Source organism: Balaenoptera physalus (genome assembly GCF_965194825.1).
Source record: "Balaenoptera physalus genome assembly, chromosome: 6".
Classification (NCBI taxonomy): Eukaryota; Metazoa; Chordata; class Mammalia; order Artiodactyla; family Balaenopteridae; genus Balaenoptera; species Balaenoptera physalus.
Genome location: NC_138885.1, coordinates 138,659,419 through 138,686,972, shown reverse-complemented (window position 1 = coordinate 138,686,972; position 27,554 = coordinate 138,659,419). Strand labels below are relative to the sequence as shown.

At 48.9% G+C, this 27,554-nt stretch overlaps 1 protein-coding gene across 3 annotated transcripts in view; it reads left to right on the top strand.

The window, feature by feature from the left end:
* Nucleotides 1-27,554, top strand: part of THAP4 (THAP domain containing 4) — a gene marked incomplete at its 5' end in the record, with an annotated part of 41,679 nt that extends 14,125 nt beyond the window's left edge. For 2 of the 3 annotated variants that reach the window (XM_082466498.1, XM_082466499.1), the window contains 4 exons: nt 12,529-12,688; nt 14,069-14,178; nt 14,990-15,093; nt 27,265-27,554. In XM_082466498.1, the coding sequence (XP_082322624.1) occupies nt 12,529-12,688; nt 14,069-14,178; nt 14,990-15,093; nt 27,265-27,384 (494 nt within the window). In that variant the 3' untranslated portion in view covers nt 27,385-27,554. Of the gene's footprint in view, nt 1-5,121; nt 5,226-12,528; nt 12,689-14,068; nt 14,179-14,989; nt 15,094-27,264 lie in introns of those variants that run through there. The other variant, XM_082466500.1, reaches the window with a different exon arrangement.

The following is a 27,554-nucleotide window of genomic DNA, read 5'->3' as shown; positions in this document are numbered from 1 at the left end:
ATACTGGAATAAACCCACATGGTCATGGTGTATAATTTTTTTTTTTTTTTTTTACGTTGTTAGATGCCATTTGCTCGTGTTAAGGAGTTTTGCATCTATGTTGATGAGAGATATTTGTAGTTTTCCTTTCTTGTAATGTCTCGGTCTGGTTTTGGAATTAGGGTGATGCTGGCCTCAATTGAATGACTTAGGGGGTAGTCCCTCTGCTTCTGCCTTCCAGAAGAGATTGTAAAGAAGAGGTAAAATGTTTTCCTTAAGTGTTTGGTAGAATTCACCAATATTCTAGAAACCCATCTAGGCCTGGTACTTTCTGTTTTAGAAGGTTATTAATTATTGATTCAATTTCTCTAATAGAGATAGGCCTATTCAGATTATCTATTTCTCCTGGTATAAATTTTGCTAGTATGTGTCTCTCAAGGAATTGATCCATTTCACCTAAATTATCAAATTTGTAGGCATAAAGTTGTTCATAGTATGCCTTTTTAACCTTTTAATGTCCATGGGATAGTAGTGATGTTCCTCTTTTATTTATAATATTAGTAATTTGTGTCTTCTCTCTTTTTTTCCTTAGTTAACCAGGCTAGAGTTTTATCAATTTTATTGATCTTTTTGAAAAACCAATCTTGGATTTTGTTGATTTTCTTTTTTTCCCTGTTTTCAATTTCATTAGTTTCTGCTCTAATTTTTTTTCCTTTTCTTCTGCTTGCTTTCAACTTAATTGCTTTTCTTTCTCTACTTTCCTAATGTGAAAACTTAGATTATTAATTTCAGATACTACTTTTCTAATATACATTTCCCTCTAAGTATTGTTTTTTCTGCGCCCCACAAATTTTGATAAGTTGTATTTTCATTTCCATTTAGTTTAAGTGTTTTTTATTTCTCTTGAGGCTTCCTTCTTGACCCACTTTGTTCTTAGAAGTGTCTTGTTTAATCTCCAAGTATTTTGGAATCTTTCAGGTATCTTGCTGTTACTGATTTAATTCCAGTGATCTGAGAACGTATTTTCTATGATTTCTGTTCTGTTAAATGTGTTAAGATGTGTTCTGTGGCCCAGAATGTGGCCTGTCATGGTGAATGTTTCTTGTGAGCTTGAGCTTGAGCAGAGTGTGTGTTCTGCTGTTGTTGATTGAACTAGTGGTTAGTCAGGGATCTTTAGAGAAATAGAACCAGTAGTGTGTGTGTGTGTGTGTGTGTGTGTGTGTGTGTGTGGACACAGAAATTTATTACAGGAATTGGCTCCCACCATTATGTATGGCAAGCTCGAGAACTAGGAAACCCTGTGGAGTAATTCAGTCCCTGTTCAAAGGCCTGGGAGGGGGTAGGGAAGTCCGGGTCCATCTGAAGGCCCCAGGACAGGAGATGGTGCCCCAGCTAAAACAGAGAGAGCAAGTTTGCCCCTCTTCAGCCTTTTTATTCTGTTGAGGCCCTCAAGGCCCACCCACATTGGGAGGGCCATCAGCTTTACTGAGTGCACCAATTCAGATGCTAATCTCTTCTGGAAACACCTTCACAGACACACCCTGAAATGTTTTACCAGCTAGTTGGGCATTCTCTTAGCCCAGTCAAGTTGACACCTAAAATTAGCCACCATAGTGGTCCATAGAGATCAGTTATATTCAGTTGATTGATGAGTTCATCTGTGTCCTTGCTGATTTTCTGCCTGCTGGATCTGTCCTTTCCTTGTAGTGTGTTGAAGTCTCCAGCTGTGATAGTGGGTTTGTGTATTTCTCCTTGCAGTTCTGTCGGGCTTTGTCTCATGTATTTTGATGCTCTGTTGTTAGGTACATAAGCATTGAGGATTATTAATCTTCTTGGAGACTTGGCCTCTTGGTTATTATATACTATTGCTGCTCTTTACCCCTGGTAATTTTTCTAGTCCTAATGTCTGCTTTCCGGCTATTCCAGCTGTCTTTTGATTCTTGTCAGCATGATGTATCTTTCTACATCCCTTTACTTTTAATCTGTCTTTATATTTAAGGTGGGTCTCTTATAGACAACATATAGTGGGTCTTTTTTTTTTCAATCTGCTCTAATGGTCTCCATCTTTTGATGGGTGGTCTTAGGCCACTCAAATATAAACTGGTCATTGCTTCAGCTGGATTGATGCCTATCATGTTTGTGACTGCTTTCCATTTGCTTCTTTTGTTTTCTTCCTCTCCTTTTCAGCCTTCTCTGTTTTTAATTGAGCATTTTATTTGATTTCATTTTCTCTCCTTTCTTAGCATATCAATTATACTTCTTTTAAAAAAGTTTTTTAGTGGTTGTCCGAAAGTTTGAAATATACATTTACAACTAATCTGTGTCCACTTTCAAATAACACTACACTGCTTCACAGGTAGTGTAGGTGCCTTTAACAGAGTGTCCCTTATGAAATTGCTGTCATTCATTTTACTTATGCTATAATCACCCTGTTACTAGTAAAAATTTGAACAAACCTTTGTCTATTGTGTCAATTAAGAATAAGACAAGGAAGCATTTTATTTTTACCTTCGTTTATTCCTTCTCCTATGCTCTCTTCTTTATATAGATGCGAGTTTTCTGACCTATATCATTTTCCTTCTCCCTGAAGAACTTTTAATATTTCATGCAGGGCATGTCTGCTGGCAGTGAATTCTCTCAGTTTTTGTTTGAAAAAGTCTTTATTTCCTCTTTACTTTTGAAGGATAGTTTCACTGGATGTAGGACTCTACACTTTTCCTGCTTGCATGTCTTCTAACGAGAAGTCCACTGTAATTCTTATCGTTTTAACTCTGTAGATGAGGTTTTTTCCCCTCTGGCCTCTTTCAAGATTCTCTGTCTTTCGTTCTCTGCAGTCTGAATATGATATGCCTAGATGTAGATTTTTTGGTATTTATTGTGCTTGGTATTGTCTGAGCTTCCTGGATCTGTGGTTTGGTGTCTGTCATTAATTTTGAAAAATTCTCAGCTCTTTTTACTTCACATATTTCTTTATCTCCTTTCTTCTTCTCTATTCCTATCATGCATACGTATCACTTTTTTATTGTTGCACATTTCCCTGATATTCTGTTCTCGTTCTTTTTTCTTTTTGCATTTCAGTTGGGGAAGTTTCCATGGACATATCTTCAGATTCTCTCTTTCCTCAGCCTTGTCCATCAGTGTTTTTGATTATTTGTCCACATTTCCTCTCTCCTCTGATGTTACTCATCTCTTCTTGCATGGTGTCCACTTTTTCAGTTAGCATCCTTAGCATATTAATCTGATAATTCCAGAATTTCTTCCATATCTGAGTCAGGCTCTGTCTCTTCAGACTGTGTTTTTTTTTTTTTTTCTTGCTTTTTAGCATACCATGTAATTTTTTGGAGAGGTGGATATGGTGTCATGTATCACAGTGGAAACTGACATAGATGGGCTCTCGGCTTGAAGTGTCACCATAACCTGACTAGCGATTGGGCAGCGTCTCATCTCTCCTGCAGCTGCAGCTGTACGTACCAAGTCTTCAGATTCCTCCATGTCCTTATTTTTTGTCTCCCCTCTTGTCTTTGGGTTTCTCTGAAGACTGTTTTCATAGAGTCCGGACCTTGGGGCATTTTCCCCTGTAATCCTGTTGTTATGCTGGAGCCCTGAGTAGCGGTGAGGGGGAAGGGAAGCATTTTATAATCTTATGATTAAATTTCAGCCTTTTAGTGGCCTGTATTCCTGGGCTGTGACCTTCACAAGTGTTTCTTCCCCTTCTTTCCCCTCCCTGGGGTAAGACCGGAAGGCCAGCGGGCCGAGTGGGGAAGAGCCCTTCCCCCAGGTGAGATCAAGCTCTGGTGAAGTCTTTTCACTGCAGAACAGGCCTTTGTTCTGGAGAATGCTCTGGGCTTATTTCAACATGGTTCCCTTCCCCTACCCCTGCCAAGGACCCAGGTGATTTTTTTCTTGGCTTTTTGTGATGAGAACTTGGTGGGTTTCTGGAAATGAACGCCGTGGAAGTGCGGGGCCTGCAGGACTGTGGCCCCACAGATGCTTACTCTCTCAGTCTCGCGCACTCAGCCCGGCATCTGGTCCAGGGTTCCCGCCAGCTTCTGCTCCGGGTGAGCACGTTTCTGCAGGTTTGGGGGAGACATTTGTGGCCACACTTCTCTGATGGGTCCAAGGACAGTCATTGATTTTCAGTTCTTTCAGTGTTTTTCTTGTAAAGACAGGAGTTATGACTTCTAAGCTCTACGTGTCAGAGTGGAAGATGGCGGCCCCTCCCCTGTTGAGTTTAATTTGCGGGAAAGCTGCCCATTTTAGTAACTGCCACCTTAACAAATTCACTTATTAATTCTAATAGTTTCTCAGTTGAGACTTTTGGATTAACTAGATAACCAACCATAACATTTATCTGCAAATAATAATAATTTGGCCTCTTTTTATGTCTTTTGTATTTTATAGAAAATATGCTCTATTTTCTGTCATTTCCTTTTTCCCCCTGTGTGCATGGGTGCCTTTCCATTTCCTGGGTGATGAAGTGAAGGCCTTGCCATCGTTTTAAAAGAACAGTTTCCCCTGGGGTGCCCGTCCAGTGGGAACCAGCCGGACCATGTGTGCTGCGTGTATGCCCTCTCTGCCTGGGACAGCCAGCGCTGGCTGGGCCACCTGGGCTCTGCACCCTATGTGTATGCAGTTGGCGTCATTTTCTCTGTGCCCTGGCGGGAATGCTGGCATCAACGCAAAGCGATGTGGGCGTGGGTGGCACCAGGAAGGCATCGGTCCCTAGGTCCCAATGGACGGGTGTGCTCATTTCCTGCCCCTGGGGGTCCTGGGCCTGTCTGCTGACACATTTGCCAGGAGACACAGAAGGGGACACGGCAGGAGTTTCCAGAGTGTGTGTTCCAGAAAGAGCCTTTGCTGCGTGCTTGGCCCACGTGCTTTCCCTGTTGAACAGGGCAGTCCCCTCTGGTCATCAACGGGAGCAGTGGAGGGTGCAGGCCCCACTCCTGGCTCTGTTCCACACGGTTCGCCCCTCTGGCCTGTCTGACTTTCATAAATTCACCTTGACTTCCAAAGCCCCTCTCAGCTCTAAGATTCGGTCGTCTCTGGTCTGTCCTTGTCTTCCACTTTCTCCTGAGGAATCCTCTTTTATCATGGAACTACAGTTCCCAGAATGCATCCTTCAGGTTTGGCAGTCACTTCCTGCCGAGCTGCTAACAGCCAGGTGCAAACATTTCCCGTGTATTGGCAGAAAACAACCTTGAAGAACCTTGACGGTGTCTGGAGGGTAGAAAACTTAGGGATGGGTAAGCCTGCTTTCACTGTCCTGAGCCAAAAAAAGTGAAAATTTAAATTTCTTGGAGAAAATTTAAATTTTTGTTTTTGCATTTTGGTTGAGATCTTAATAAAAGAAAAATCAAATCGGGGGAAAAAAATGCATAGAAAAGCCTGTCTGGTTTACTTGAAGAGGTTGAAAGTGGCAAGTAGGCTAGATTTCCTATTTATTATACTTCTCATTTGTTTGACTTTTAAATTCATTTTATTTTTGTTTCTCTAATGAAGTATAACTTAGAGTTAAATACACAAATCTTAAGGATATAGTTGGATGGATTCTGGCATATGTATAGGCTCATGTCACTTGACCTTTGGATTTTAGAAGTATCCTGTTGGTCTTTCTGCCCTGCAACACTTCAGTGCACACAAGGAGCTGGCAGTGGCTCCCCAGCGGTGGCAGCTCGGCGTGGGGGCGGGGGCAGGGGCGGGGCAGCCAACCTTCGGGGACTTGCCCACGCCCACCTGTTGACTGTTGTCCACGGTGAAGTTCATTACGATTAAGAGCAAGTGACAGCAGCCCAGGAGGACTGGATTTGAAGCGTTTCTCGGAGCAGAGCCAGGTGTCGGACCTTCTGGGTTGTAACCGTGCGCTCGGGCCGCACCAGGAGTCTCCTGACGTTTATTTAACAGCGTGCCCCTTCCTTTCCAAGCAAGTGCTCCATTTCTACTCACAGTATTTCTTCTGGCTTTTAAAAGAAGAGTCATCTTAGAATTTTCTAGTCTTTTTTACTATGCAGTCTTATAAACACACTGCTGCCCCTTCCACTTTCTCAGTGTGATGACAGTGTCCATCACAGGTGAGCTCCGTGCTCAGCGACAGCCGACACCTGAGCGAGGGTTCTGTTTCCCGAGGACTCAAGGAACCTCGGCTCGGGAAGGCTCCACATGGCCTCGTGTGCACCATCCGGCCCTGCCGAGTCCGCAGATGAGCGCGTGTGGGGCTGAGTCTCCTGGAGGCGGGGAGCAAGGCCCTCAGCAGTCACCCCACCCTGCCTGCTCTTCCCGAAGCACCCTGCCACCCTCTGTCCAGGGGCCTGTGCCTGGCTTAGTCCGCCTCTTTGGTGGTTCTGACCCGTGCTGGTGGCAGTGTCCACCTTGGCTCGTGTGGCCCACACCGCCGCCCTGACAGTGCCAACCCCCCAGGACGCCAGCCGCACCTGGACTTCTCCCCCCGCCCCCGCCCCCCCCACCTTCTGTCCTCATTCACTCCCTAACCTACGTCACATCTTAAGCCTCGCTTCCCATGTTCTGGTTTTGGCAACTCTCCTCCAGGTGTCTGACTTCCACCCTCAGTCCCCTTGGCCACCTCCCTGGTCCCCATCCCCGGGACTGGTCAGCCCCGCCTTTCGCCTCACCTGGCTGCGGTTTGCACACCCAGCTCCTCCCCTGCCTGAGCCTGGTGGGTGGTAGCCTTCGCTCAGACCCGGCCCGGGGCCGCTACCCCGGAACGAGGAGGGCAGGCGGGACCAGTGGTGGTGGGCCGCCGGCCAGCGCTGCCATCTCGTCCCACGACCCTGCAGGTGTACACCGCGCGGTCCGGGCCCGCCTCAGGCCCTCCAGCCCAACTCTCCCGGGACGAGCTGGGCTCTGCGTATGTCGGCCAGCCGCCCCCATGGCCCGTCCCACCCATTCGAGAGCAGCTGGGCTCTTGTCCCTTCAGAGGACCCTCCGTGGAACCCTTTCCCACCTGTGCTCCTCCTGTCTCGTCTCCGCGTCCCTGAGGCAGTTCCTGCGTCTTGCTGGAGTTTCTTATAGAAACATCCTCTCTTGCCTCCTAGCAAACGAGGGTGCAGTGGAGACCCCCCAGGTCCATCTTTAATGCGTCTTTGTTCCGCCTCCCCCCACCTTCCAGGTGCCAGTGTCGCGGCGAGTCCCTGGGCCCCTGGGGGCTGGGGACGGCGGAGCACCCCTGCAGCAGACTTCACAGGCTCTGCAGCCCGTTCCCCCGCTGGACCGGCTGTGCGCCCCTCCCCGTGGGCCGCCACAGCCGGTCCTTACAGGCCTCTCCCGGCAGGCCCTGGGGCTCCTCCTCCTGCACTGTTCAGGCTGCTCGTTTCGTGTTGACGTCAGGGCAGCGGGCCTGTCCATACGCGGGCAGCGTCCCTGTGTCCAGAGCAGCTCCCTGTGCATCTCAGACAGTGCAGAAAGCTCCTTCCTCACTTAGAAACCCAGCTGAGGGCAGCTGCAATGTCCCTTGACACTCTGGAAGCCATTGGTTCAGGTTGCAGGGGGGTCGCTGGTGTCACCAGCCTCTCACTCAGGCTGGAAGAGAGAAGGGACGAGAGGCCGCGAGGGGGGCACTCACGGGCCCTGACCCTGGGGCCAGGGGAGCGCCGGGCCCTCCACAAGCCCTGTGTCGTGAGGCCAAGGCTGTGACAGCTCATGGACCGGGACCGCTGGGGACGAGGGGGTGGGACTCACCACAGCCTGTTCTTGTTTTAATTTGAACACATGTTTAGAAACCGGGATATTTTACCCCCAAAGTCAATATTTCTGGTTTCTCTTAAAATACCAGAATACCTGCAACAGAGAGCCCGTCCTTGCGGGGCAGCAGTCCCCCTGCGGGGACCCGAGACCCAGGAGGCGAGGCCGCCCCATGCTGCTGTCGCACAGCCAGCAGGCCAGGGAAAGGTGGGCGTCTCTGCTTTCTTTTGATGCCTGTTTGTTTCACGGAAGTTTCACCTCCTAACGTTTCTACTGAGGTAGCATTTACATGAGTGAGACAGCTTAGGTGTCCCCTGGATGAGGTTTGACGGGTGCAGACCCCTCAGCCAGCTCCCCTGGGCTCTTTTGTGCCTCCTGACTCCCCTCCCGTAGATCCGCGGGCCTGATCTAGACGTTCTTACAAGTGGAGTCGTGGAATGTGTACGTTTTTGTGTCTGGCGTCTCTTTCGTGACATGTTTTTAAGGAATATCTGTACTGTTTTAATTTCTAGTCTCTCATTGTGATCGGACAGTATGGTGGGAACTCTTTTCAGTTTTTTGAAACTTACAGGTTTTCTCTGACCCCTTATAAGGTAAGTCTTCACGAGTCTTTCAGAGGAACTTGAAGGAGTATTCTTTAGTTTTAAGCTACAAAGTTCAGTGTATGTCAGAACCACCTCATTAATTATATTGTATAGGCTTTCTATTTCATTATTTGAATATTATTCACTTGGACATAGAGAGACATGAATGGAGATTTCCTTTAGTTTCTTTCTATCAACATCTGAGCGTCTTCAGTAATTTCTGCTTTATAAACATTGCTGCCGGCATTTGGTGCATGCGTATTCACACATAATCTCCACGGTGACCTGCGCCCTTCGCATTCTGAGAAGCTGTTCCTTGTCTGCTTGAATGCGTCTTGGCTTGAACTTCATTTTACCTGATTTTAGGGTCATGACGCCTGATTTCCTGCTGCTTGCCTTTGTATCTCTTGTTTACAGCAAGTGTTGAGGATCTTGCTTTGTGATTCATTCTGAAGAGCTTTTTCTTTCAACATGTGACTTCAGGTGCGTTTGGTGTTAGTTCTTAGTGCTTTATAGTGTGCCTGCTGTGTTTTGTTTTTAAAGTAAATCTTTCCCGCATGGTCTGTTCTTGGTTGGGCAGCCTCGGGGCCACCGGCCGGCCTGCCCTGCCCCCCGGGCTCCCACTCCTCCCGCGGTCTCTGTGTGCCGCTGGGGCACCCCCCACCCATGCCCTGTGCTCACCTCTGCTGTCCCGTGGAACGTGTTCAGGACTTACTGCAACTCCTCTGCCACCATCTCCCATCTTCTAGGAACACCCTCAGGGAGAACTCACAGGACAGCATTCCCTGGGTGTTGAAAACTGGCCTTTCCAGTGCTGTCAACAGGAATGTGGCATGAGTTCCTACCTAATTTTAAATTTTCTACTAAACGTATTAAAAAGGTAAAGAGAAACAAGTGAAGTTAACTTTAGTAAATTATTTAACTCAATATTATATAAAACATTATTATTTCAACGTGTAACCACCAATACTTGAAAATTGCTGATTTACGTGAAGTTCCTTTTTTTGGACTGAGTTTTTGAAATTCAGTGTGTGTCTTACACTTAGAGCGTGTCTCAGCGGACCAGCCACCTTTCACAGGCTCAGTGTTGGATGGCCCGGCCTGTACCTGGACAGCAGGCAGGGCTCTGGTGGCCTCAGGATCCTCGGATCCGCGTTCCCTCCCCGCGTCCCTGGGGAGCCTGCCACCCGTGTTGCTGTGCAGAATGCTGCTCTGCTTTCTCTGTGGACCTGCCCTTCTGGCATTTCCTACAAATTGGATCGTGCACCGAGTGGCCTTCAGCGTCCGCCTTCTCTCGCTCAGCGTGCATTTTCAAGGTCGTCCACGTTTTCAAGGTCGTCCTCATCTAGAGCTTCCCTCCTTTTTTAAAAAAAAAATTTATTAGATTTATTTATTTTTGTTTGCGTTGGGTCTTCTTTGCTGCGTGCGGGCTTTCTCTAGTTGTGGCGAGCGGGGGCTGCTCTTGGTTACAGCGCACAGGCTTCTCATTGCGGTGGCTTCTCTCCTTGCGGAGCACGGGCTCTAGGTGCACGGGCTTCAGTAGTTGTGGCACGCGGGCTCAGTAGTTGTGGCACGCGGGCTCAGTAGTTGTGGCTTGTGGGCTCAGTAGTTGTGGCTTGTGGGCTCTAGAGCGCAGACTCAGTAGTTGTGGCACACGGGCTTAGTTGCTCTGCGGCATGTGGGATCCTTCCGGACCAGGGCTCGAACCCGTGTCCCCTGCATTAGCAGGCAGATTCTTAACCACTGTGCCACCAGGGAAGCCCAGAGCTTCCCTCCTTTTTGTGTCCAAGTTGCACTCTGTGTCTGCGTGATCTGTTGATTCCCTCGACGTTGGAGGACATTTGGGGTGTCCCAGATGAGCCTCGTGTTCAGGTCTTGGGTGGGCGTGTTTCCGTCTCTCTCGGGTGCTCCGAGGGCAGGATTGCCGCCCGGTCGTGGCTTCCTACCCTTCGTGCCGCCTCCCTCGCGGCCGCGGGGGCCACCCTCCTCTACCACCAGCTGCTTCCTGCAGCCAGAGGCCTCGGCCCTTCTGCTCAGACCTCCAGGCTCTGCTCAGAGTCAAGGCCGGAGCCCTTCTAGGGGCTCACAAGGCTCTCCCAGCCGGCCCTCCCCAGCCACGCTGGCTGCCTGTTCCTGCCCAGCAAGGCCAGCCCGCCTTGTGTCTGCGGGAACTTGTGTCTGCAGCTTGTCCGCCCCCCCGAGCAGACGCCGGCTCCAGTCCCCAGCGCGGGCTCTGCTCCCCGCCCACCATGGGCCAAACTTGCCCCGCTTAGTAAGATCGCAGAAGGTCCCCACAGCCCCCAGGTCCCTTTCTGGCTCATCACCTAGTGTCTGGGAGGTTCCACCCCTTCTGCTTCTCCTTGTGTCCAGCCGGCTCCCCTCGCCGGGACGAGTGTCTGTCTCCCGTCCGCTGGCTGCTGGGCCCCTCTCCCTGGACGATCGTGTGGCACGTAGCACGGGTGAATGAATGAGCCATGCGTCCCCGAGAGTCAGCAGCAGCAGGGTCTGCTGGAGCCCAGACTGATGATTCGGAAGCTCTGTTCTTTGCTTCCATCAAAGATTGTAACTAGAAGCCTGATGTAAATTTCTTTTGCTGTCTAATTATGAAGGTTTGATGAGTCAAGGCTCCGGTGTTGCCATCCTCGCTTTCTAACTTTCCACGGGCAGTTTGAAAAGGAAGTACCGGAAGAGATAGCCAGGTTGGAGAAGAAGGGGAGTTTCACCCCGCCCCACCCCCCGAAGCCTGCCCGTTTTTTGCCTCGTGAGGCTCAGAAGTCACAGGTGTGACCCTGTTCCCCACCCTCTGGTTTGCGCCGCATGCCCAGGCCTGGCCGGGAGCTCGGCCCTCCTCCGTGGTCCCCAGTTGTTCTTAGATGCTGTCTGTCGCTTCTCCACCACCAGAGCCCTTCGAGCTCCTTTTCCCCTGGGTGTCATTCTCCCAGACAGCTTTCAATCTAGTCGAAGGTTGTGTGATTTTAGAGGCCGAGATGCTTCCGGAACTCCCGTCCCCTTGGTGTGTGTGACTGGGGAGCGGGTTCCTTTGCTCTGGCATTTTGGAGCTTGTTGATAGAACCCAGAAATCAGTAGTGTGGCCTTGGGAATTCCCTGGTGGTCCAGTGGTCAGGACTCCGCACTTCCACTGCCAGGGCCCCGGGTTCGACTCCTGGTAGGGAAACTAAGATCCCGCAAGCCCCATGGTGCGGCCAAGAAAAAAAAGTAGTGTAGCCTCCCACGCGGCTCAGCTGACACCGGCCTCTCTCCTCTTCTGCTTTTGCTTAGTATTGCTTGCACTGTTTGCCTGAAAGCACTTGGGTTTGAGGCGTGACAGGGTGTGGGAAGCAGGCGTACCGGGAGGAGCACTTTGGCTGCATCTGGGACTCAGACCACCTGTCCCTGTGCCCCCGGTGGGCCAGGTGCGGGCGCCAGCCCCGCCTTCCCGTGGTCTCAGGGCGAGTCCACCGTACACGGCGGGCGTGAGAATCGCGTGAGCCCGTTTCTGAAAAGCTGCTCAGCAGCACGTGGTCCTTAGTCAGCCTCCATCCCCTGACTGCTGGCCGGTAGGACTGGGGCGTGGGGCTGGGCTTGCTGCCTGGGAGCCCCTGGCAGTGGGAGCGGCCACCTGACCCTCGCCCGCGGTCCTGTCGCTGGGGCCTTGCCACCTGGCTCCTCCCCATTCAAGGCCTTGCTGTCGTCCTTCACTCTTCAGTGACGGTGGGTCCTTCTGAGGGTCCTTTCCGTCTGGGTAATGGTCTAAAGGAGGCCCACCGGGAGCCACTGGGGCAGACCCTCGGCTTCTCCCGGGAAGCTGAGTCCACAGTCGCGTCTCGCCCGCACCGTGCGCTCTCACGTCTTGCTGGCCCCGAAGCCCCCCGCTCCGCTCCCCGCATCTTCCTTCTGCCCTTCACCTCCATCGCCAGGCCGCCGTGCCAGGGCACGCTCACCCGGCGTGGGGCCTGGCGTTGCCGCTTTCCCAGCCCTCCTCAGAGGCCCCGGGGCCTCTGGGCTCTCCTTGCCCTCCAGGCCCTCTCCTTCTCTTCTCTGTGTCGGGCTGCTGCAGGGCTCCAAAGCTGCATCTGGCAAGGTGACGTTTGCTAATTGCTTGGCCTTTTTCTCCCCCTCTTGACAGGTGGCTGGTGGCGTGTTCAGGGCCCCGCAGGGTGAGCTGCAGTGACTGGGGCCTGCCCCAGTACGGAGTGTGAGTATCCGCACAAAGCTCCCCGGGGACCGCTGGCGGCAGCCGCTGACGCCCTCTTCCTTCCATCCTCAGAGCCCCCCAAAATGAACCCCGTGGTGGAGCCGCTGTCCTGGATGCTGGGCACCTGGCTGTCAGACCCGCCGGGAGCCGGGACCTTCCCGACCCTGCAGCCCTTCCACTACCTGGAGGAGGTGCACATCTCGCACGTGGGCCAGCCCATGCTGAACTTCTCGTGAGTCCGCCCGCCGCGCTGCTCTCTGAGATGAGACAGGTGAACGCCAGGTGGGAAGGTACAGAGGGCACCTGGTGGTCTGTTTCCGAAAGGTGCCCTCTTCCTGCCCTGCACCGGCACCTGAGACACACACTGGATGGAAATGGTACCTTCTTGTGTCTTAGACAACGTGAAGGTGACCACAGAATCTCAGGCTCGGTAATCCAAACGTGGAGATAAGTGCGTGTGCTCAATTAAATCCTTCATCTCCTGCGGTATTCCTGTGTGGAAATCAGTCACCCCAAGATTACTGAAAATAGCGGGCCCGGCTTTCATTTAGTCCTACCCCTGAGCCAGCCGAGGGCTCAGAGAAGCTGGTGTATCGTGGCTCTCAGATTCGTAGCGTGCAGCAAAGCTTTTCCCTGCCACTCCTGAGGAAGCGGGTCGCAGGGCAGGGCGGCTAGGTGGGGGCACCCCGGGGCGTGGGGTGGTGGGGAGGTGGCGGAGGATACATTGTCTCATACCTTTTTGCATTATTCTTGACTGAATGGGTGAAGGGAAAGAATATCCTGCACATAAACAAAAGGTGGAAATTCTGGATAATGCAGAATAACCCCTAATAGAAAGCAGTCTTTTTAAACTATGAGCTGTAACCCATTAGAGACATTTATGACTAGCATTAATTAATTTTCTTTTAATGCTGGTCACTCAGTTTTGTGACTAACATTAAAGAAAAATGAAATAGAATAGAAAATACGTATTTTGATCAATGTCGTGGTCTACGTGTATGTAGTAGAAGTATTTCTCAGCGAGGGGTTGTGGTCGCAAGAGGGCGTGTAAGCCGTAGCCACACCACCAGCCTGTCAGAAGCTCATCGGCAGCGGCCGTAGATTCCCCCACGTCGTGCTGGTGAGACTGTAAGCGTTGGTGTTGAAGTTGTGAGTCGGTGCTCTCGGGTCGAGGGGCAGCTCTTACCACCACCGTGAACTTGCAGCGGTGGCCGGGTGATAAGACGCTGACTCATCGCCTGCTCTGTTCTCCTACCCTATGAATTAACTGGGCTCCTAAGCAAGATAATAGCTCAGAAGAGGGAAGGCCTGGCATTGGCTGGGACTTTACTGTGTGGGTGGGGCTTAGGCCGAGAAGTGTGTGCGGTGCTGGGGCTGAAAAGGCCTTGGTGGGAGGATGGGGAGGGAGGAGAGACGGGGGAGCGGGGGTGCCCGCTCCTGTCATCTCCCGTGCCTCCGCACGGCGCCCTTTACACGTGTCTGTGTTTCCACGCAGTGCTTCACGTTCAGTGGGTGGGACGCTTGCCAAGTGAGGAGGGGGCGGGCCACAGTCTGGCATGTGCTCTGGTGGGCACCTGGTACCTGGGCTTCACCTGTCGCATCACCCGTCCAGGTTCAACGCCTTCCACCCGGACACCCACAAGCCCATGCACAGGGAGTGTGGCTTCATCCGCCTGGAGCCCCACACCAACAAGGTGGCCTTCGTCAGCGCCCAGAACACAGGTACTCCCTCCCCTTGCCGCCTGCCTTCCGCCCACGTGCCCTGCGCGCTGCCAGCAGGTGGGGTGGCATCTGCCCCCCGATGTCTATGTGACCGCAGATGTGGCCCCGTGGGTGCCTTTCAGGGTGGACAGTGTCGGGCCTTTGGACGGCTCAGGGGGAGCTGGAGAGTGGGGGGCCGGCAGGCGGGGGGCTGCGGGAGTGGCTCTGTGGGAACAGGCCGGCTTCAGCTCCGGCCCTCTGCGCTCACATCTGTGCTGTCGCTCAGCTTCCCATGCAGGTGGGGCTCTGGGGGTACCTAGACCAGGGAGCAAAAGTTATGTCTGGAAGTTTGCTTTGCCCCCAGGGGGAATTCATCCTAAAATAGTTAACCAGGTTCATGAATTCGAAATTACTCAACACCCACCTACGTGACCCTTAACCTTGCTCACTGGCTCAAGTGAGCGCTCACTTCCAGGAAGCAGGTGGACAGTCAGGGCCAGCCGAGCTGCCCAGGGTGTTGGCAGCCTGGAAATCGGTGGGCAGCCAGAGGGGCGTCCATTCCCCTGGCCTCGTGTCCCTCCTGTCAGATCGCTGGGGGGAGTGGGAGGGCCAGGGTCAGGGCGACCCCCAGAGATCACCTGCCCTGGCTGCAGGAGGAGTTGTGTCTTTTCCCTCTTGATACCTGGGGGGTCATCGCAGGTGACTGGGCAGTTATTGCCTCGATGGCCGTGACGTTCAGATTGTTTGAGCCCTTGATTGCAAAGGATGGTGGTCAGCGCAGGGCAGCCGGGAGCCCCGGGCAGGCTGTGTGGACTGACGGTGTCCCTTGCAGGCATCGTGGAGGTGGAGGAGGGCGAGGTGAACGGGCAGGAGCTGTGCATCGCGTCCCACTCCATTGCCAGGATCTCCTTCGCCAAGGAGCCCCACGTGGAGCAGGTGAGCCCGGGTGGGACCGCGCGGCACCCCTGCCTTTGCACTCCATCCTGGAGGCCTGGCTGTCTCCTGTCACCTGGTTCTTTCTCGCGCTCACACAGGCTGTGATGTGATTATCTATCCCTGCTCGTGCGCGGTTGGCTGTCCTCAGGTTTGTTGAACAGTTATGTCCCCACCAGCATTGCATGGGGGGGACCTTGTTCCCTACTCCTTGACCAGTGCGGTGTGTTTTCAGGATTTCTGATTTTTTTAATCTGATAAATAAAAGGTGGTATCTCATTGGTGTTTTAAATTTAACTTATGAGTGAGGGGGCATTCTTCGTACTCACTGGTTGTTTGTATTTCTTGTTCTGATACTTGATGTTCAGAGTCATTGCCTGTTTTTCTGCGAGGTGTCATTTTCTTGTTGATTTCTGGGAGATTTTTTATGTTCTGTGGATATCAATCTGTCGTCTACTGTATCTGTGACAACACCGCCATCCGGTGACTTAGGTTAGCCTGATTGACGATGTCTTCTACCCACAGGCGGTACATCTTTCTCTAGTTGCCTCTCGGGGTCTTTTCCTAAATGCCGTACGAATTTGGGCTCTTGCTCAGGAAGATGTCTTCTGCTCCAAAAGGATAAAATTATTCTTCCATTTTCTTGTGCTGTCACAGCTTTCCTTTTTTACGCGTAGACTGTTAGTCTCTCTTACTTTTATTTTCACGTGATGGGCGCCAGAGACCCCGCAGGTAGCCGCGCACAGCAGCACGGGGGTGCGCTGCAGGGATTTCGGATCTTGTTCGGTGTATTTCAGTAGATACCAAAGTTGGTTTCTTTATGGCGTCAACCGCAGAGGCCTTGGACACTCCATGGTGAAGTCTTAAGTGCTTTGTGGTTCTTGTTGCCACTCTGTAGCCCTGCCCTGCAGCAGCGCACACCCTGTCCCGGGCTGGGCCTTGAACTTAGGCCGTCCTGGTGGCTACCGAGTGGCGTTGCAGTGAGGTGTTAATTACCTTTTCCCAGTGATGAGTGATGTGGCTCAGCCTTTCAACATGCTTATGTGCCGTTGTATTGTTTGTTTCATGACGTGAGCGTTCAAATCCTTTGTCCTTTTTCTCCAGCAGCTTGTTTGCCTTATCTTGGAGCTGTAAGAGTTTGTTACGTATTCTGGACACAAGTCCTTTATCAGGTAGTCGTGTTGATAAGACTGTGCTCTCAACTTAAAACTTACCATTTCATTGCTTTAACAAAATGTTTTACTTTTGATGAAGTTCTGTTATCAGTTTTTTCTCTTACAGTTTGTGCTTTTTGTGCCCTGTCTTAACATTTTTTGCCTAACACACACTTTCACCTGCATTTTCTTCAAGAATTTTTACAGTGTCTCCTTTTACTTTAAGGTTTATTATTTGGGAATTTATATTTTTGTATGGTGTGAAGTAGGGGTCAAGATGCTTTCATTTTTTCCTAGATAGATATCCAGTTGTGCCAGCACTATTTTCTTTATTTTTATTTTATTTTATTTTTTTACAATTTTATTTATTTTTGGCTGCGTTGGGTCTTTGTTGCTGCTCATGGGCTTTCTCTAGTTGTGGCAAGCGGGGGCTACTCTTCGTTGCAGTACGCAGACTTCTCCTTGTGGTGGCTTCTCTTGTTGTGGAGCACGGGCTCTAGGCGCACAGGCTTTAATAGTTGCGGCACGTGGGCTCAGTAGTTGTGGCTCGCGGGCTCTAGAGCACAGGCTCAGTAATTGTGGCACACGGGCTTAGTTGCTTCACGGCACGTGATCTTCCTGGACCAGGGACCGAATCCGTGTCCCCTGCATTGGCAGGCGGATTCTTATCCACTGTGCCACCAGTGAAGTCGCCCAGCACCATTTTTTAAAAAGAAAATTATCCTTAATTTGTTGAAGTATGTAGGTGGCTTTATTGAAAATCAACTCATTATATTTATGTGGCTCTTTTCCTGGACTCTGTTCTATCCCATTGATCTCTAAGCTGTCTTTACAGCAGTACCACGCTGTCTTGATTGCGATAGCTTTGTATTAATCCTTGAAATCGGGTAATATAAGTTACCCAATTTTTTTCTTTTTCTTTTTCCAAAATTGGCTATCCAGGATCTTTCTCATTTCCATATGAATTTCAGAATCAGCTTGTGAATTTCTAGAAAAAATTTTACTGGGATTGCTTGAGTTTCTAGGTGAACGTGGGGAACTGCCATCTTCAGCAAACTTAGTCTTGTGATCAGTATCAGGTAAATGTCTACATTTATTTAGGTTTTTTCCACCCTAAATTGTTTTGCAGTTTTCAATGTACAAGCCGTACACATATTTTGTTAAATTTTTCCTAATTTCATGGTTTTAGATGCTATTATAAGTGATTTTTTAAATTTTTCCTATTATTTGTTTGTAGTATATGGAAATAAAATTGATATTTGTAGATTGATCTTATATAACCTTCTTAAATTCACTTATTTATTTTAGTAGTTTTTTAACAGATTCCTTAGGATTTTCTGCATAGACAATCATATCATTTGCTATTATAGACAGTACCTTTTCCATTCTGATGCCTTTTATTTCTTTTCCTGCATTAACTGCACTGGATAGGACCACCAGTATAGTATTCAGTAAAAGTAGTGGGAATAGACGTTGGTACCTTGTTCTCTGTCTTAGGAGCAGATGTTCAGTCTTTCACCACTGGGTGTGATGTTAGCTTGCTAGTTTTTTTTTATTGAAGTATAATTGATTTACAATATTGTGTTAGTTTCTGATGTACAGCAAAGTGGTTCGGTTATGCATATGTATGTGTATATTCTTTTTTTTATTCTTTTCAGTTATAGTTTATTGTAATATATTGAATATAGGTCCCTGTGCTATACAGTAAATCCTTGTTGTTTATTATATATGGTTGTATGGCTAGTTTTAAAAAATCATAAATGGGTATTAAGTTCTGACAGATGCTCATGATGAATTACAGTAATAGGTTTTCTGATGTTGAGCCAACCATGCATTCTTCAGATAAACCCCTTTTGATTGTGATGATCTGTCATTTTTTATATTACCGGATTTATGTATTACTGAAATACGTAAATTGGAAAATTTTTGTGTCTTATTATTTATTTTATTCTAATCATTCCAGGTTTAATTTCTTCCTCTTTGTTTTGTTTTTTGTTTGTTTGTTTGTTTGGTTTGTGGGGGTTGCTTCTTAAAGGAAAAATTTGGATCATTGATATTTAACCCTTTTTAAAAATAAATTTCTTTCTTTCTTTATTTATTGTTGGCTGTGTTGGGTCTTCGTTGCTGCGCGCAGGCTTTCTCTAGTTGGGGCGAGCAGGGGCTACTCTTCATTGCGGTGCGCAGGCTTCTCATTGTGGTGGCTTCTCTTGTTGCGGAGCACGGGCTCTAGGCGCATGGGCTTCAGTAGTTGTGGTGCAAGGGCTCAGTAGTTGTGGCTCTCAGACTCCAGAGCGCAGGCTCAGTAATTGTGGCGCACAGGCTTAGTTGCTCTGTGGCATGTGGGATCTTCCCGGACCAGGGATCGAACCCGTGTCCCCTGCATTGGCAGGCGATTCTTAACCACTGCACCACCAGGGAAGTCCTTAACCCATTTTTATTATTTTTATCCTCACTCAAAATATTTTATTTCTCCAATGATTTTGTTTCCTTGAACAGGATTATTTAGAAGAATGTTACTTATTTTCCAACTATTGGAGGACTTTCTTTCTGATTTCTAATTCAATTCTATAAAACCCAGAGAACGTGGTCTGTTTGAAAGTTATTCTATGCCCCGTATATGATCTAACTTGGTGAATATTTCATATGCACTCAGAATGAATAAGTATTTGACAATTGTTGGCTGTAGTGGACTGAAAATGCCAGTTAGGTCAAACTGATTGATAATGTCATCAGATTTTCTATATACTAGAGGATTTGGGGGTGGGGGGGTTCTTCGTTGTATCTAATTACTGAGAGGTATTAAAATCTCCAGTTATGACTGAAGATATTTCAGTTCTTTTCTTTGGTTCCATCTTTGCTTCATAATTTTGAAGCTCTGTAATTTAGATGCATACAGATGATATATGTATTATATTTATGAAATGTCCTTTATAGCTTGTAATACTATACCTGGAAATCTGCTTTGTCTGATACTAATGTAACCGCATCTGCTTTCTTATGCTTATCATTTATACAGTATATCTTTTTTCCTACCCTTTTCACATTCAAATTGTGTCTTTATACTTACAGTACATTTCTTACAGAGTCTTGCTTTTTTTCTCTAGTCAGAAAATTCTGTATGTTAATTGGAGTATTTGGTTCATTTATGTTTAACATAAGTATTTGTATGGGTGGTTGTACATCCACCTTCTTGATTTGTCTGCTTCTTTCTTGGCTTTGTTCCTCTTTTGTTCCTTCAGTATGTTTTCTTGGGTTAACTAAGTATTTTTAGCATTCTGTTTTATTTCTTCTATTAGCTTAACTATCTTTTTTTTAATAGTTAACTTAAGGCTAACAATATGCATGCTAAATTTATCAAAGTCTGTTTATAATCAGTGATACACTGTTACATTTCCCACTTCACGTGTGTGTTAATCTTACAGCTGTGTAGAATTACATTTATCCTCCTTTTGTGCTGTTGTCATCATACCTTTTACATATAAAAAGTATCCACATACATTATAAACCTTCACACTAGGATTTTTGCTTTAAATAATCGGTTGACTTTCAAAGAAATTACAGTGGGGGGTGCAGGGGAGTAATCTCTTATAGTTACCCACTTAGTTTCTCTTTGTGTTGCTCTTTTCTCCTTCTGTAGAGTTTCCTGTGGTATCATTTCCCTTCATTCTAAACCTGCATTAGTGGCATTTCTTGTAGTATAGGTCTGGCAATATTTCTTTTGAGTTTATTTCACCCCCAACTTTTTTTTCTTCTTCAGTATTTTTTATTGTGGAAAAATAGATACATAAAACTTAATTATCTTAACCATTTTTAAGGTTACACTTAAATATATTCACATTGTTAATCATCTCCAGAACACATTCACCTTGCAAAACTGAAACTCGGGCCCACTAAACAGTAGCTCCCTGTCCTCTCCTCCCCTGACCCCCTGGCAGCCACTTCTCTACTTTCCATCTCTCTGATTTTGACCTCTTAGGTACCTCACATCAGTGGAATCATACAGTTATTTTTCTTTTTGCATCTGGCTTATTTCACTGAGCACAATGTCCTCAAGGTTCATCCATGTTGTAGCCTGGGTCAGAATTTCCCTCCTTTTTAAGGCTCAGTAGTATTCCAGTGTATGGATGGACCACATTTGCTTTTCCATTCATCCATCAATGGATAACTGAGTTGCTTCCACCTTTTAGCTATTGTGAATGAAGCTGCTGTGAACATGGGTGTACAGATATCTCTTCAAGACCTGCTTTCAGTTCTTTGGGGTGTATACCCAGAAGAGGAATTGCTGGGTCACGTGGTTAATTTTATTTTTAATTTTTTGAGGACCCGCCACTTTACCTGCACCGTTTTACATTCCCATCAACAGTGCACAATCACTTTACCTGCACCATTTTACATTCCCATCAACAGTGCACAGGGGTTCCAATTTATCTGCATTCTCATCATTTGCTGTTTTCTGGTTTTTTGATATCACTCATCCTAATGGGTGTGAGGTGGTATCTCATTGTAGTTTTGATTTGCATTTCCCTAAATGATAGCGATATTGAGCAACTTTTCATGTGCTTCTTGGCCATTTGTATATCATTTTTGTAAAAATGTCTATTCAAATCCTTTGCCCATTTTTGAATTGGGTTGTTTGTTTTTTGTTTTTGCTGTTGTTGAATTTTAGGAGTTCTCTGTTATTCTGTTTATGAATCCCTTATCAGATATATGATCGGCAAATATTTCTCTTATTTTGTGGGTTGTATTTTTTCTCTGTAAATAGTATCTTTTGATGCACAAAAGTTTTTAATTTTCATGAATTACAGTTTGTCTGCTTTTTCTTCATTGGTTATAAATTGGTATCCAGGAAAGCATTGCCAAATCCGATGTCATTACACTTTCCCTATGTTTTCTTCTAAGAGTTTTTATAGTTTTAGCTCTTACCTTCAAGGCTGTGATTCGTTTTGAGGGGTTTTTTTGTTCACTCGTTTTTTGTATTAATGTTAGGTAAGGGTACGGTCTCATTCTTTGGCGAGGGGATATCCAGTTTTTCCAGCACCATTTATTGAAAAGGCTGTCCTTTCCTCATTGAATGGTCTTGGCAACATGGTTGAAAATCATTTGATAACATATGCAAGGATTTATTTCTGGGCTCTCAAAACTGTTCCATTGGTCTATATGTCTGTTTTTATGCCAGTGTCACGCTGTTTTGGTCACTGTCATTCTGTAGTAAGTTTTGAAATCTGTTGAGAGTCCCTTGAGATGCCATATGAATTTTAGGATGGATTTTTCTATTTCTACAAAACATATCATTGGCATTTAGATTTGAATTTTGTTAATTCTGTAGGTCTCTTTGGGTAGTATTTGTTTCTTAATGATATTAAGTCTTCCAATCCATGAACATGGGATGTGTTTCCATTTATTTATGTCTTCTTTAATTTCTTTCTGGAATGTTTTGTATTGGGTTGGCCAAAATGTTCGTTCATTTTTTTCCTTAAGAGGGCTCTACTAGCACTTAGTTGTCTTTAACTTCATTCAAAACAATTTTGTTAGATTGTGCGTGACAGCTGTCATACCAGCGTGCATTTATAAAAAGACTTATTGGGACTTCCCTGGTGGCACAGTGGTTAAGAATCCGCCTGCCAATGCAGGGTACGTGGGTTCGAGCCCTGACCTGGGAAGATCCCACATACTGTGGAGCAACTAAACCTGTGCACCACAACTACTGAGCCTGCCCTCTAGAGCCTGCGAGCCACAACTACTGAGCCTGCGTGCCACAACTACTGAAGCCTGTGTGCCTAGAGCCCGTGCTCTGCAACAAGAGAAGCCACTGCAATGAGAAGCCTGCACACCGCAACGAAGAGTAGCCCCCGCTCGCCACAACTAGAGGAAAGCCCGAGCGCAGCAACAAAGACCCAATGCAGCCAAATAAATAAATAAGTAAATACTTATCAAAATTGGTGAATTTTTGTATAGCCATTTTAATATCGAAGATGGAAGAAAAAAGCAACATTTTGAGCATATTATGCTTTATTATTTCAAGAAAGGTAAAAATGCAACCGAAATGCAAAAAAAGGATTTGTGCCATATATGGAGAAGGTGCTGTGACTGATCAAACGTGTCAAAAGTGGTTTGCAAAGTTTCACGCTGGAGATTTCTCGCTGGACAATGCTGCACAGTCGGGTAGACCAGTTGAAGTTGATGGTGATCAAATCGAGACATTAATTAGGAACAATCAGCGTTATACCACGCGGGAGATAGCCGACATACTCAAAATATCCAAATCAAGCGCTGAAAATCATTTGCACCAGCGTGGTTATGTTCATCACTTTGATGTTTGGGTTCCACGTAAGTTAAGCAAAAAAAAACCTTCTTGACCGTGTTTCCACGTGTGATTCTCTACTTAAATGTAATGAAAGTGTTCCGTTTTTAAAACAAATTGTGACAGGTGATGAAAAGTGGATACTGTACAATAATGTGGAAGGGAAGAGATCATGGGGCAAGGGAAATAAACGACCACCAACCACACCAAAGTCCGGTCTGAAGGTGATGTTGTGTATATGGTGGTACTGGAAGGGAGTCCCTGTATTATGAGCTCCTTCTGGAAAACCAGACGATTCATTCCAACAAGTACTACTGCCAATTAGACCAACTGAAAGCAGCACTCAACAAAAAGTGTCCAGAATTAGTCAACAGAAAATGCATAATCTTCCATCAGGATGATGCAAGACCGCATGTTTCTTTGATGACCAGGCAAAAACTGTTACATCTTGGCTGGGAAGTTCTGATTCATCCATCGTATTCACCAGACATTGTACCTTCGGATTTCCATTTATTTAGGTCTTCACAAAATTCTCTTAATGGAAAAAATTTCAATTCCCTTGAAGACTGTAAAAGCACCTGGAACAGTCCTTTGCTCAAAAAGGTAAAAAGTTTTGGGAAGGTGAGATTATGAAGGTGCCTGAAAAATGGCAGAAGGTAGTGGAACAAAAGGGTGAAAACGTCGTTCAATAAAGTTCTTGGTAAAAATGAAAAATGTGTCTTTTATTTTTACTTAAACACCGAAGGCACTTTTTGGCCAGCCCAGTATATGTGAAATTTTAAAAAAAGAAAGAAAACTCACAGAAACAGAGTAGAATGCTGGTTACGGGGGCTCAGGTGGGGGAAATGGGCAGGTGTTGCTCAGTGGGTGTGAACGTCCAGGTGTAAGATGGACAGTGCGGCACTAGAGTTGACAGGGCTCTGTTGTATTAGTGAAATTTGCTAAGAGGAAAAAGACATAACTGTGAGGTGATGGATGTATTAACTGACCTTATTGCGGTAAACATTTCGCCATATACACATGTATCAAATCATCATGTTTCAACTTAAACCCATACTGTGTTACATGTCAGTTATATCTCAATAAAGCAGGGGGCAAAGGAGGGGAAAGGAGCCGGTATTGGCAGCATGCAGCCTGCACCTGTTCTAATTCTTTTTTTTTCTAACTGGAGTAGAGTTGCTGTACCATGTCGTGTTCGCTTCTGCTGTACAGTGAAGTGAGTCAGCGGTACATATACATACATCCCCTCCCCCTTGCAAGTCAGTGAGAGAAACGTGAGGCCTGCACTGTCTGTAATTCTCCAACAGTGTCCTGATGTCCTTGTTTATCAAACTCAGCCCCTTTCTTCGTGACTCAGCCCCCTCCTTGATGCCTCAAGTGTTGTATGGGGTGGCTTCTCGGTTTTTTTATTTTAGGACCTAAAACAAAGTCAAATCCATCTTACTCTCTCCTGGCCTTTCCTTCTCCACCTTTTCCCTACTGGAAAAGACATAACAGGAACAAGAAAAAAAAAACAGTTTGAGAAATCATTAAAACATCAAGAAGTTCTCACATCAAGCTTCTCTCTGCAGTAATATTCCTCTTTGGTCTGTGCAGTCGAGGAAAAGTGAGCACACCTGGCTAAAGTAAGAACTCGTGTTGTTGTCAAGATGGCCTCTGTCCCTGTGTTCAGAGGCTCCTTGGCCTCCTAACCTGCCTTTGCCGTGGGAGTTGGGCCCCAGCTGTGCGGGCTTCTCTCCAGAATGCGGCCCCCGCAGCTTCCGCTTACCCAGTGGCCCCGACAGGCTCCGCGTTGACGGTTTAAAGGCAATCAGTTGCTTCCAGCCCCACCTTGTTTACGCCTGTTTAAACGAGGGTCAGTCTGCAGCTCAGGTGGATTCTCATCCTCAGGGTAGACGTGGCGTGACCTCGGGATCACTGCCAGCAGAGGCCGTGGGTGCCGCGAGAGGTCTGGTTCTGAGCCTGAGCGATGCCATCTACGACCTGCCTCAACTTTAAGTTCTTCCAAATAACTTTCATTTGAAGAGGAAAATAGCACAAGAAATTTCATCCAAGAGGCCGCCAAGCCCAGAGGAACCTAACAGGTGGTTCCCGGGCACGGGGGCACGCTGCAGGAGCCGTGTCGTCGCTGAGGGCACCACGCTGGACACAGCCCCGAGCGTGTGCTGCGGCGGCCGGGCAGCCCTCACACAGCCTCTCGCTGGGACCTGCGGAGGTCGTGGGGGACCAGCGTCTCCGCCGTGGGGTCTCCCCCGTGACCGTCTCCCGCCTTCTGCTGCCCTGCGTCTTGCCACCCGGTGGCTGTTACCGGATGTTCACGGACTTCGGTACGAAGAGGCAGAGCCGAAGGCCGAGGGAGAGGCGGCCCTCGGTTCAGCGCGCGGTGAAATGGGCTGCGTCCTCGCGGCGTGGCCAGCAGCAGCGCGGAGGCGGCACGGGGGGTGCAGGGCCGCACCGGAAGCCAGGTCGTCCGTCCTCAGGGGCGGCTTTTCGGGGGTGACCGCAGCCTCGGCCCGTCGGGCGGGCTCCGTGTGAGAGATACGCAGTGTCTCCCCTGTAACGTGGAAAGGCTCACGGGGCGCGGGGGGCCCGCCGTCGGGTCCCCGGGGAGGCATTTCCCTTGCCCCCGCCCGCGCTGCCCCGGCACGTGTGGCGCCGGGCGTCCGGCGTGAGGGCGAGAGCCCGTGTCCCGCGTCGGCGGTGGGGCGTCCGGGGAGCGGGCCCCCCAAGGGCCGCGGGCTCTGAGTCCAGGCGGCCGCTGTCCTGCGGAAGCTGAGCGCGTGGCCCGTGGCGCGGGCAACGCGGGCTTTGTTTCTCTCTGCTGCACTTCTGCTTCCTCTGCACAGTGGTCTCAAGGGTAAGAGCCTTGACTTTGTTTTTCAATTAAATTCCAGAACAAAGGCTGTGGAGTTGAAGAAGCGAGCCCAGTGTGAGAATGTTGGCCCGCTTGCCGCCTCGTCTGGGGCTGTGCCCCCCCCCACCCTGTCCTGCTCTCTGCAGCCCTCTCCCGTCCTCAGCGGTTACCGTGGCGAGGACAGCGCGTTGACCTTTGACACCTGTGGACGGTGGCAAGGACCTTAGGACAGGGCCGCTCGGACCACCACGCGGGGTGGTCCCTGGGGCTCAGGGTGGCAATTCTGAGGCACCGGGTCTGGGGCGGAGCCTGAGACCCTGCATTTCCAGCAGCCGCCCAGGTGGGGCTGGTGCCCGGAGCCCACCGAGTAGCAGGGACGTGGGACGCTGACTCTGTGTCCGCCTCCCGCCTCTGCGTCTGCCGTCCCGTGTGGTAGCTACGCATGCGCACGAGACCCCACGAGGCTGGATACGTGACAGCTCACCCTCACTTCCAGCCTCGGGTTCCTCACGGTTTTCCACGCGTTCACCCCTCCTGCTGCTCTTCCTTCGTTCCTGCATCTCTGCTTCCACCCTTTTCCTTAAAACCTGAAGAACTTCCTCTAGTGTTTTGTGTAAAGAAGGGGAGTCCTGCTGGCGGTGAATTCTCTGTGAATTTTTTGTCTAAAAATGTCTTTATTTTGCCTTCACTTTTGAAAGGTATTTTCACTGCAGCCAGATTGCCAGGGGGACAGTTATTTTCATTGCTTTGAAGGTGTCCTTCCATTGTCTTCTAGTTTCCATCCCTTCTGTTGAATTTCTTGAATTCTAGACATCGCGTGTGAAAACCGTGGGTGACTTGAGGCCTTGTTTGATGTTGTCTCCCACCAAAGGGCAGTTCTTGCACTTCTGCTGGTTTGTTCAGGAAGGGCAGATCCTGTCCACAGAGACAGCACTACTTTGAAACTGGACTTCCCAGTCTGTTTCTGGGGAACTCTTACTCCTGGGGTGTGGCCCTGAGGGGGTCCTGACCGACAGCCGGGCGGTTTTCCGCGACCCCTCCTTCTAGACGCCTCCTTCTAGCGGTTCCAGGGGGTGCCCCGTGCCGTGCAGCCCCGTGGGTCGGGCGCACCCACCCGGCTCGCCAGCCTCTGGGTGGCCTCTGAGAGGGGACGGCTGCTCTGAGCTGGGTCTCTCCCCTGCACGCACTTCCCCCTGAGGCCTTGGCCTTGCAGCCTGGCTGCTTTAAACAGGCTCTGGAATCTGGCTTTCCTCTCTTCCTGCCCGACGGTCGCTGGGGCCTGGCCAGCACGGGTTCTGGCGCTCGTGGGCCCCCACCCCTGCCAGTTCTGGCGCCAGGTAGCCAGCCCTGGAGGCGGCTTCCACAGTCGTCGGGCTTTCACCCTCTGCTCACAGACATTCCAGGCAAACCCGTTTTCTCATCGGGGGCTCGGATGCTGCACATCTGTGTTCCTGTTAGAAACAGCTGCCGTAATTGGCCCTGATGAATCGGGGGTTCCAAAAGTGCTGGTACCGAGTCTTCTGAGAACACATCTGACATCAGTTCAAGCTGTGTGGAGAGGGACGCGCCGGACAGTCGGCCCCTAGTCAGACGGCGAGACTGACGCCCGTGCTCACCTCGGTCTTTTGGGAACAGCTGAGCGGCAGGGAGAGGGCGCGGGCCAGGGCTCAGGACGCCTGTCACGGCTGCCGGCCGAGTGTCTGGCACCCCCTGGCGGGGACACTGCCTGGCTCACAAGCCCCTGACCACTGAGGTGAAACGTTGCAGCTGCCGCGGGAGCGTGTGGCCTGTGGTGGCACCTCAGAGGTTGTTGAATCTTTGGAAGGTAAAATTAAGGTGTTTTGTATTTGTTTTGTTCTGCTCAGATTACCCGAAAATTCAGGCTGAATTCCGAAGGCAAACTTGAACAGACGGTCTCCATGGCAACCACTACGCAGCCCCTGACTCAGCATCTGCACGTCACCTACAAGAAGGTGACCCCATGACCCCAGGTAGAGCTGAGTCCTGGCGGGGCCGGCCTGTGTGGTGACACTTCGGCTTCTCAGCAGACGCCGCAGCAGGTGTGGGTGTGGGCACAGGTCACCATGGGTTCAAGGGTGTTGCCACGTGTTCCTGTAATGGCACAGAAAAACCAAATAAAAGGCCTTTATTTTTA